General features: G+C 41.8%; 1 protein-coding gene across 3 annotated transcripts; it reads left to right on the top strand.

Annotated features, from left to right (window-relative positions):
- The first annotated feature begins 4,111 nt into the window (after nucleotides 1-4,111).
- LOC111963647 (ADP-ribosylation factor-like protein 3) lies at nucleotides 4,112-9,640 on the top strand. Of its 3 annotated transcripts, XM_023987165.2 has the most exons (6): nucleotides 4,112-4,217; nucleotides 5,392-5,535; nucleotides 6,079-6,195; nucleotides 6,300-6,350; nucleotides 6,492-6,677; nucleotides 8,727-9,640. In XM_023987165.2, exons 1-6 carry the CDS (start codon nucleotides 4,215-4,217, stop codon nucleotides 8,772-8,774), a joined length of 549 nt encoding a protein of 182 aa, XP_023842933.1. In that variant the 5' UTR covers nucleotides 4,112-4,214; the 3' UTR covers nucleotides 8,775-9,640. The 3 variants fall into 3 exon arrangements, with proteins under 3 accessions (XP_023842933.1, XP_023842932.1, XP_070299693.1); XM_023987164.2 differs by lacking the exon at nucleotides 4,112-4,217 and having other exon boundaries at nucleotides 5,374-5,535; XM_070443592.1 differs by lacking the exon at nucleotides 4,112-4,217 and having other exon boundaries at nucleotides 5,374-5,535; nucleotides 8,300-9,640.
- Nucleotides 9,641-11,506: the final 1,866 nt, after the last annotated feature.

Below are 11,506 nucleotides of genomic sequence, written 5' to 3'. Positions count from 1 at the left end.
GGAAAAAATAATGGTTATTACCACACACATACCTGCTTGTTAACGAGGTCAAAGAGGTCTCTTTCAGAATGATCATTAAATATGACCCTGTGACTCATTACCTGAAGAAACTTAAAGACATTAACATTGACTGTACTTTTTGTGTTGAGCATCCAGAAACAGTTTGGCATTTATTTTGGCATTGTCTGCATGTAAAAAAAATTATGGAAAGATATTCACAGTTTTATAATTGTTAATATTCCTGATGACTTTTGTTTGTTATGGGAGAATGTGCTGCTCGGTTTCCTTAACCATAATAAGCATAAAGAAAAACTATTTTACCTCATAAATCGAATTGTGCTAATGAAAAAATGTCATATTCATAAATGTAAATTCACTAATAAAATTACACTCTTCCATGTTTTCTATACGGAATTGGAGCAGTACATTAAGACCATTCAACATTCTTGAAATAAGAAAGCTGTTAAAACAATCAATATGTGTGTTTCTTTTAAGGTCTTTGTATAATCTGTAATTTGTTGTACCCCCTAGCATATGTTATCATTATCTATTTGTATACTTCTTGTATGTATACTGGTTTTTCTACATTAAAAAATGTCCATTACATTTTTTTTGTATCATTCTTTTTTAAATAAAAAAAACAGAAGAAAAGGGTTGTTTAGCAACAAAACCGACGTGTGCAACTATGGGGCAGAACAGACGGGGTTGGCTTAGATTATTGCCAACGTGTAAACTATATTTTGTCTCCAATGTTTATTGAAAACATAAATACATTTGCACAATGAGCACTTGTCTCTCAAATACATTTTTACAGTTGTTGGTTAGCTAGCTAGGGCTTTTTTTTGCATATTAGCATTGACATGAAATCAGTCAAAATACCTCAAAACAAGACACGGTATCAAGAACAAGATGAAACTAGCTGCAATGAGTCATGATGCCATCTATTTTGTGAAGTCCACCAGTCCCTCCTGCAGCAAAGCACCCCCACAACATGATGCTGCCACCCCTGTGCTTCACGGTTGAGATGGTGTTCTTCGGCTTGCAAGCATCCCCCTTTTTCCTCCAAACATAACGATGGTCATTATGGCCAAACAGTTCTATTTTTGTTTCATCAGACCAGAGGACATTTCTCCAAAAAAGTACGATCTTTGTCCCCATGTGCAGTTGCAAACCGTAGTCTGGCTTTTTTATGACGGTTTTGGAGCAGTGGCTTCTTCCTTGCTGAGTGGCCTTTCAGGTTATGTCGATATAGGACTCATTTTACTGTAGATATACACTGCTCAAAAAAATAAAGGGAACACTTAAACAACACAATATAACTCCAAGTAAATCACACTTCTGTGAAATCAAACTGTCCACTTAGGAAGCAACACTGATTGACAATAAATTTCACATGCTGTTGTGCAAATGGAATAGACAAAAGGTGGAAATTATAGGCAATTAGCAAGACACCCCCAATAAAGGAGTGATTCTGCAGGTGGTGACCACAGACCACTTCTCAGTTCCTATGCTTCCTGGCTGATGTTTTGGTCACTTTTGAATGCTGGCGGTGCTCTCGCTCTAGTGGTAGCATGAGACGGAGTCTACAACCCACACAAGTGGCTCAGGTAGTGCAGCTCATCCAGGATGGCACATCAATGCGAGCTGTGGCAAGAAGGTTTGCTGTGTCTGTCAGCGTAGTGTCCAGAGTATGGAGGCGCTACCAGGAGACAGGCCAGTACATCAGGAGACGTGGAGGAGGCCGTAGGAGGGCAACAACCCAGCAGCAGGACTGCTACCTCCGCCTTTGTGCAAGGAGGAGCACTGCCAGAGCCCTGCAAAATGACCTCGGTCATTTTGCAGGGTCAAATCATGACGTCAGTAATCTTCATGTCGGAAAGTCGGAGATCTAGAAAGAAGCCCGAGTTCCTGAGTTTGAATTCCGAGTTGGATAACTGTTCAAAACGATTTTTCCCAGTCGGAGCTTGTTTTTTTCCCAATCCCAGTTGTTTTGAACCCTCAGAAGTCGGAGATTAACCTCTCCCTCAACGTCAACAAAACAAAGGAGATGATCGTAGACTTCAGGAAACCGCAGAGGGAGCACCCCCCTATCCACATCGAAGGGACAGCAGTGGAGAAGGTGAAAAGCTTCAAGTTCCTCGGCGTACACATCACTGACAATCTGAAATGGACCACCCACACAGACAATATGGTGAAGAAGGTGCAACAGCGCCTCTTCAACCTCAGGAGGCTGAAGAAATGTGGCTTGTCACCCAAAACCCTGACAAACTTTTACAGATGCACAATCGAGAGCATCTTGTCGGGCTGTATCACAGCCTGGTACGGCAACTGCACCGCCCTCAATTGCAAGGCTCTCCAGAGGGTTGTGCGGTCTGCACAACGCATCACCGGGAGAAAACTACCTGCCCTCCATGACACCTACAGCACCTGATGTCACATGAAGGCCAAAAATATCATCAAGGACTAAAACCACCCGAGCCACTGTCTGTTCACACCACTATCATCCAGAAGGTGAAGTCAGTACAGGTGCATCAAAGCTGGGACCGAGAGATAGAAGCTATTTTTCAATCTCAAGGCCATCAGACTGCCAAACAGCAATCCCTAACTCAGAGAAGCTGCTGCCTACATTGAGACCCAATCACTGGACACTTTAATAAATGGATCACTAGTCACTCTAAACAATGCCACTTTAAATAATGCCACTTTAATAATGTTTACATATCTTACATTACTCATATCACATGTATATACTGTATTTTATACCATCTATTGCACCTTGCCTATGCCGCTCGGCCATCGCTCATTTATATACTTATATGTACATYTTCTCATTCACCCCTTTAGATTTGTGTATATTAGGTAGTTGTTGGGGAATTGTTAGATTACTTGTTAGATATTACTGCACTGTCGGAACTAGAAGCATAAGCATTTCGCTACGCTCGCATTAACATCTGCTAATCAATTGTATTGTATTGTGACCAATAACATTTGATTTMATTTTATTTTGATTTGAAGAAGGGGCAGGGGTGACAGGGGTAGCTATAGCTAGCCATACACTTGGGTGCACGGAACCAATGAGATGTTCGAGAAGACAGGCTACAGGCTATGTGCACACTGCCCACAAAATGAGGTGGAAACTGAGCTGCACTTCCTAACCTCCTGCCTAATGTATGACCACATTAGAGACACATATTTCCCTCAGATTACACAGATCCACAAAGAATTCAAAAACAAACACGATTTTGATAAACTCCCATATCTACTGTCTACTGGGTGAAATACCACAGTGTGCCATCACAGCAGCAATATATGTGACCTGTTGCCACAAGAAAAGGTCAACCAGTGAAAAACAAACTCCATTGTAAATATAACCCATATTTATGCTTATTTATTTTCCCTTTTGTACTTTAACCATTTGTACATCGTTACAAAACTGTATATATACATAATATGACATTTGTAATGTCTTTGTTCTTTTGGAACTTCTGTGAGTGTAATGTTTACTGTTCATTTTTATTGTTTATTTCACTTTTGTATACTATCTACCTCACTTGCTTAGGCAATGTTAACATATGTTTCCCATGCCAATAAAGCCCCTTGAATTGAATTGTTCGAGGGGGGAGCAGGGGTGTTCATTAATGTACCAATGGAATGCTTGAGGGGGGAACTACCGAATTGCGGGCTGCAGTTGCACACTATTGGTCAGGTCTCAGGTTGGCAGGATGTCCATACCCCAGTGCACTGTTTGCCGGTTTATCGATTTGTTGTGCAGCCCAATCAGCCACGCAAAACGGTCTTGAGTGACAACAAATCTGCCATAAATTATTCGCTTTCCATACACACACACACACACACACACTCACTCCTTTCGACACACCCACTCGCCTATACTCTCGGCCGCAGTTAGCCATACTTGCGAAATCCCTGCTGTAGACTATTTGTCTGAGTGAGTCACAAGCACTGGAAATGAAGATAATTTAGTAAGAGATCAGTTCTTAAAATGGGCAATTCCTAATCAGAAAAACTGAAACAATCGCAGATATAAATGGGTCTCGAGCCCGGCAAAATAATGGCACGTCGTTGTTTATTATGACGTCACGGCTACCATAGCTACGGGGAGCTTTGCAGCTGTTCTCCGAATGAATACAGTCAAATGCTACTAGCTAGTTAATCCACTCACTGAGCCTGAACAGGAGCCACTAGCTGAGCAAACCATGGTAATTACCCTGCAATATGATCAACATAAAGTTGGAATTGAGCTATATGGCTAAATGCAATATCGTATGGGCGAAAGAGTAACGTTAGTCAGTTATCCAAAAAGTGCGACGCGACTAACTTTAACGTAGCTTTCTAACAGTTAGCTAGCTAGGGTTAGTAACGTTAACGTTAGCTACAGTACAGTACAGCCTGTACCTGCCAATACGGTCTGTACCTGGCAGGGCATGCTTATTGTCATTCATGTAAATAATGAATTACTGTTGTTACTGTCAGAACATAACTTTATAACAAATAATACCATGTATTTTCTGTCAAGCAAGGTTACGCATAGACAAGCTATAGCTAGCTAATAACAGTGATAACGTTTCAAATGTTATGGACACATTTTTAACTTGTGATTGGTAATCAGTTATCTAAACTAACAAGTACGGCTTGATACCATATTACTGATTCCTGCAGTAATAAAGTACCACAAACCTTTGAAAATACATTCATCCTCCAAGCTGAATACAGAATCACCTGTGACACGTGTAGTCTCTCAATTTATTTAGCTAGTCCTAATTCTTGTTGCCTACTCAGATTGCATGTAATCTACAGTGATTGTGACATTAACTATATCACAAGGATGTGGCTAGAGAATCTGCTGTCTATTTAGTTGGCTGGATCAAAAAGTACAGTGACAGCAGTGAATAAGAAGACCTCTTAAGCCTCCCTCAACACTGGAAGAGTCTTCTTGCTGTGCACATGTCTCAACTGTCCAATCAAAGGTGGTGTGAAAGTAGGCCATGGCAAGAGGCTAACAGTTAAATCTGTGCTCTTAGTGCTTCTTGCCTCCTGCACACAGAGCTCGGGCTCGTCTTGATTAATCTGTGCCATGCCAAACCCAATCACACCAGGGCGTTTCGTGATTGGCTGAGGTTGCCCGCGGCCCCTGGCCTCTGGCCTCGCATTATTTCTGCCCTGGTGTGTTGGCTCTGTTATGCAATAATGTGCTTTCAGGTAACCCTGTTAACAGAACAGAAGTTGTTTGTAGCTGGACCACCTGCTGTTAATTATGTTTGAACATAATGCCTTGTTGCCTAGGTTCTTATTACATTACATAGCTATAACCTAAGTACCAACTTGTGCTGTTTGTCATGATGTCACCTGACCTGGATGTGTGATGCACTGCAGGGTTTGCTGTCGATTCTGCGAAGACTGAAGCACTCTCCGGACCAGGAGGTGCGGTTACTGTTGCTAGGGCTGGACAATGCTGGCAAGACCACCCTGCTTAAACAGCTGGCCTCAGAGGATGTCAGCCACATCACCCCTACTCAGGTAAATGTACTGATATACACAGGATTAGGGAGTAATTGATTACATGTAATCAGTTACATATTATCTTATTAGAAAAAACAGTACCTGCAATCAGTTACGTTACCATTAAGAATATTGTAATCAGATTACAGATACTTTTGAAAAACTAGATGACTACATTGATTACTTTTAAATTCAGAAATGATGTAGCCAATAAAAAATAAAATGTAAAAAAATGCAGAGACCACTATGATGACGCACCAAATGCATTTGATGGATCCTTTTTGTGATCTTCTAATGCCTCTTAAGGGGAAAGTAATCCAAAAGTAACAGAAAGTAAACATATTACATTACTGTGTTTGGGTGTTCCAAAATATACATTACTGAATACAATTTGACAGGTAACTAGTAACTGTAATAGATTACATTTAGGAAGTAACCTGCCCAACCCTGGATATAGACAATAGCATAAACACAGCTCAGACACTCATGAAAGCATGCTCACAGTGATCACAAACTGTCCAAAGCATTGCATTAATGGGCACTCTCCTCCTCTGTCCACAGGGATTCAACATAAAGAGCATGCAGTCCCAGGGATTTAAGCTAAATGTTTGGGACATTGGAGGCCAGCGCAAGATCCGCCCGTACTGGAGGAACTACTTTGAGAACACAGACGTACTGGTGGGTCCAAAAAGTATTCTGACCACAAATAAATGGAGACAGAAAGCTTTATACGGTTGAACCTATCTGTCACTAATACTCTCCTCTGTCCATCTTCGTCACAGATCTATGTGATTGACAGTTCAGACAGGAAACGCTTTGAAGAGACCGGTCAGGTAAAGTGTCACCAGTCTGTAAAAATGCACAATATTCTATTCAGCTGTCTTCTGATATCCCTATTTTGATGCAGTTATTGATTGAACCCCTCCCCCACCCTTCTCTTACACACACACACACACACACACTCAAACACACAGGAGCTAGCTGAGTTGATGGAAGAAGAGAAGTTGAGCATGGTGCCACTGTTGATATTTGCCAACAAGCAGGACTTGATGACTGCGGCTCCTGCATCAGAGCTAGCTGAGGGCCTCAACCTGCACACCATCAGAGACCGGGTATGGCAGATCCAGGCCTGCTCTGCAATTACCGCAGAGGGAGTACAGGTATAAAACACACATCTACGGTGGTTTAGACATTTTTGCAAATGTATTAAAAAGAAAAAACTGAAATATCACATTTACATAAGTTTTCAGACCCATTTCTCAGTACTTTGTTGCACCTTTGGCAGTGATTACAGCCTCGAGTCTTATTGGGTATGACGCTACAAGCTTGGCACACCTGTATTTGCAGATCCTCTCAAGCTCTGTCAGGTTGGATGGGGACGTCGCTGCACAGCTATTTTCAGGTCTCTCCAGAGATGTTTGATTGGATTTAAGTCCGGGCTCTAGCTGGGCCACTCAAGGACATTCAGAGACTTATCCCGAAGCCATTCCTTTTTTCTTTTTTTTTTTAATATATACTTTTTTATTTTTTACCCCTTTTTCTCCCCAATTTCATGGTTTCCAATTAGTAGTTATAGTCTTGTCTCATCGCTGCAACTCCCGTACGGACTCGGGAGAGGCTAAGGTCGAGAGCCGAGCCGTGTGTCCCCCGAAACACAACCCGACCAAGCCGCAGTGCTTCTTGACACAATGCCCACTTAACCCGGAATCCAGCCGCACCAATGTGGCGGAGGAAACACCGTACACCTGGCGACCACGTCGGTGTGCACTGCGCCCGGCCCGCCACAGGAGTCTCTAGTGTGCGATGGGACAAGGACATCCCTGCCAGCCAAACCCTCCCCTAATCCAGACGATGCTGGGCCAATTGTGCGCCACCCCATGGGTCTCCCTGTCGAACCCAGAATCTCTAGTGGCACAGCTAGCACTGTGATGCAGTGCCTTAGACCACTGCACCACTCGGGAGGCCTCGAAGCCACCCCTGTGTTGTCTTGGCTGTGTGCTTAGGATTGTTGTCCTGTTGGAAGGGTTGTTGTCCTGAGCGCTCTGGAGCAGGTTTTCATCAAGGATCTCTCTGTACTTTGCTCCATTCAACCTGACTAGTCTCCCAGTCCCTGCCGCTGAAAAACATCCCCACAGCATGATGCTGCCACCACCATGCTTCACCATATGGATGTTATCAGGTTTCCTCCAGACGTGACGCTTGGCATTCAGGCCAAAGAGTTCAATCTTGTTTTCATCTGACCAGATAATCTTGTTTCTCATGGTCTGACTGTCCTTTAGAAGCCTTTTGGCAAACTCCAAGCTGGCTGTCATGTGCCTTTTACTGAGGATTGGCTTCCGTCTGGCCACTCTACTATACATCCTGATTGGTGGAGTGCTGCAGAGATGGTTGTCCTTCTGGAAGGTTCTCCCATCTCCACAGAGGAACTCTGGAGCTCTTTCAGAGTGACCTTCAGGTTCTTAGTCACCTCCTTGAACAAGTCCCTTCTCCCCCGATTGCTCAATTTGGCCCGGGCGGCCAGCTCTAGGAAGAGTCTTGGTGGTTCCAAACTTCTTCCATTTAAGAATGATGGAGGTGACTGTTCTTGGGGACCTTCAATGCTGCAAACATGTTTTGTTACCCTTCCATAGATCTGTGCCTCGACACAATCATGTCTCAGAGCTCTACAGACAATTCCTTCAACCTCATGGTTTGTTTTTTTATCTGAAATGCACTGTCAACTGTGGAACCTTATATAGACAGGCCTTTACAAATCATGTCCAATGAATTGAATTTCCCACAGGTGGACTCCAATCAAGTTGTAGAAACATCTCGAGGATGATCAATGGAAACAGGATGCACCTGTGCTCAATTTCGAGTCTCATAGCAAAGGGTCTGAATATTTATGGTGTAAATATGTTTTTTCTGTTTATCATTTTTTATAAATTAGCAAACATTTCTAAAAACCTGTTTTCGCTTTGTCATTATGGGGTAGTGTGTGGATGGATGAGGAAAAATATTAATTTAATCKATTTTAGAATAAGGCTGTAACGTAACAAGATGTGGAAAAGTCAAGGGGTATAAATAATTTCAGAATGCACTGTACACACAAACTGCCCATACACTACATTTGCACACAACACACATTTAGAGAGCCTCATAGACACTGATTGCACACTAATGTTTAATACTGTGCCGATGTAATATGAGTCTGTTTACTTACTTTATAGGATGGCATGACATGGGTGTGCAAGAATATAGCAGTTCGTAAGAAGTGACGCCAGGGGCATACTTATTCCCAAAGACTCAAACGAAGGGTAGGAGGTGAAAGGTGGAGTGGTGTTCATTATCAAAGCTTTTGACTTGCTGTCATAATATGTTTTAAAAGTATTGTGATATTTTTTTATATAGATCATGAGCCAGTTCAATAGAGTAAATACTTTAAAGGGAAACGTTCTGTAATGTTGACATTACCAGCATTTTATTAATGCTTCTCGAGTTGTATATACTGTATATACGTTATTATTTAAACATTTTAATTATTGAGATATTACTCACCTGTCATTTCTGTGTGCTTACTTTTGCCACCTTTTTGTAATAGTCAGGAGGCATATTATGAAGATATCTACATTATGAAAGTCGTTTTTTAAGAATGAACAGCTGAATAGACTCTACCCACTGGGCACAGACATCAGTTCCAACATCTACTTTTGATTTACATTTGGTTGAGTTGTCAACTAACATGAATTCAACGTGAAATTAATAAAAACTTTCACCATGTCATTGGATTTAGGTTAAAAGTTGGGTGAAAAAAAACACAACATGCCCGGAAGTTGATGACATTTCGTTTTCCACGTTGATTCAACGTCATCACATAGATTTTTGGGTTGAAATGATGTGTAAACAATGTTGATTCAACGTCATCACATAGATTTTTGGGTTGAAATTATGTGTAAACAATGTTGATTCAACCAGTTTTTGCCCAGTGGGTACTTTGTTGCGTGTATGTGATTGAAACTCTGTCCTTAGTACCAGTGGGGCAAGGAAATATCCTGCTCTGTATCAGTAACCAGGTTTCTATCCAACCATTTCATGCTGATTTAATTACCTGAAGCATGAACAAATAAAATGTGGTTGTTCAAAATGGTCTGATCTTTTTGTGACGGTAAAATAAATTATGCGAGAAATGGCAGTTGAAACGCCTTTATTCGCAAATATTGATTTAATAACTATCATATCGAAGTAAACTTGGAGGTCCTCCCACTATGACTCAGGAAAGCATGCCGTTTGTTAGTCTAGAGATTAAATAAATTATGATGAATTTTACAGGGTTGTGAAAGTGCACGGTGATGAGCTTGATGCACCTTTTCAATAAATATTGAGGGTCTTATTCAGGTGACATGATGATCGATGCTTGGCTACCATTTAACAAACAAATTTTATCGCTCTTATTATCCATAATAATCTCATCATGTAGGTAGCCGACCCACACTGTGGGGCAAATTTGCTATAAGGCTAACGAATCCGTTTTTGTGACAAAAACATCATTAGAGTTGAAAGTGTGACGGCAAACCATTTAACTTGTATTTTTTCTTCGGTACATGGGAATTTAACCGCAAAAGTTATTTTATGTGCAAATCAAATTTTATTTATCACATACACATGGTTAACAGATGTTAATGCGAGTGTAGAGAAATGCTTGTGCTTCTAGTTCCGACAGTGCAGTAATATCTAACAAGTAATCTAACAATTCCCTAACAACTACCTAATACACACAAATCTAAAGAGGTGAATGAGAATATGTACATATAAGTATATGGATGAGCGATGGCCGAGCGGCATAGGCAAGGTGCAATAGATGGTATAAAATACAGTATATACATGTGATATGAGTAATGTAAGATATGTAAACATTATTAAAGTGCCATTATTTAAAGTGACTAGTGATTGGGTCTCAATGTAGGCAGCAGCCTCTCTGAGTTAGTGATTGCTGTTTAGCAGTCTGGTGGCCTTGAGATTGAAAAACAACTTATATCTCTCGGTCCCAGCTTTGATGCACCTGTACTGACCTCGCCTTCTGGATGATAGTGGTGTGAACAGGCAGTAGCTCGGGTGGTTGTAGTCCTTGATGATATTTTTGGCCTTCCTGTGACATCGGGTGCTGTAGGTGTCATGGAGGGCAGGTAGTTTGCCCCCGGTGATGTGTTGTGCAGACCCCACAACCCTCTGGAGAGCCTTGCGGTTGAGGGCAGTGCAGTTGTGATACAGCCCGACAGGATGCTCTCGATTGTGCATCTGTAAAAGTTTGTCAGGGTTTTGGGTGACAAGCCACATTTCTTTAGCCTCCTGAGGTTGAAGACGCGCTGTTGCGCCTTCTTCACCACATTATCTTTGGGGGTGGGACAATTTCAGTTTGTCTGTGATGTGTATGCCCAGGAACTTAAAACTTTCCACCTTCTCCACTGCTGTCCCTTCGATGTGGATAGGGGGGTGCTCCCTCTGCTGTTTCCTGAAGTCTACGATCATCTCCTTTGTTTTGTTGACGTTGAGTGAGAGGTTGTTTTCCTGACACCACACTCCAAGTGCCCTCACCTGTAGGCTGTCTCGTTGTTGGTGGTGATCAAGCCCACTACTGTTGTGTCGTCTGCAAACTTGATGATTGAGTTGGACTATGTTATCACGCACAGACTTTTATCTGCAATAAATCTGTTTCTTGGCAACACACTGGTGGGATAATGTGCATATTGTTTTATGCAGATTTCAGAATATTCCCATGAAAATCTGTTGCAAATTGGATGGAAACCTAGCTACTAATGCCCAAGCACCGAATGTCAGACAGGAATGCCTGCGCTTCTCCTAGAAAATAACTAGAGGGCACTATTTCTCTACTATTGATCTCCATGACAACACTTGCTCACAGCACTCACATATTCCCTCTTGTTGTATAGTACTTGTACTGTTTTTCAACAACATACATTTCAACATGTGTATGTGATGAGTTTATGTTATG

The sequence above is a fragment of the Salvelinus sp. IW2-2015 genome, linkage group LG5 (assembly GCF_002910315.2).
Source record: "Salvelinus sp. IW2-2015 linkage group LG5, ASM291031v2, whole genome shotgun sequence".
In the NCBI taxonomy this organism is placed as follows: Eukaryota; Metazoa; Chordata; class Actinopteri; order Salmoniformes; family Salmonidae; genus Salvelinus; species Salvelinus sp. IW2-2015.
Note: the sequence above shows the minus strand (reverse complement) of the source record. Positions and strands in the feature narration are given on the sequence as shown.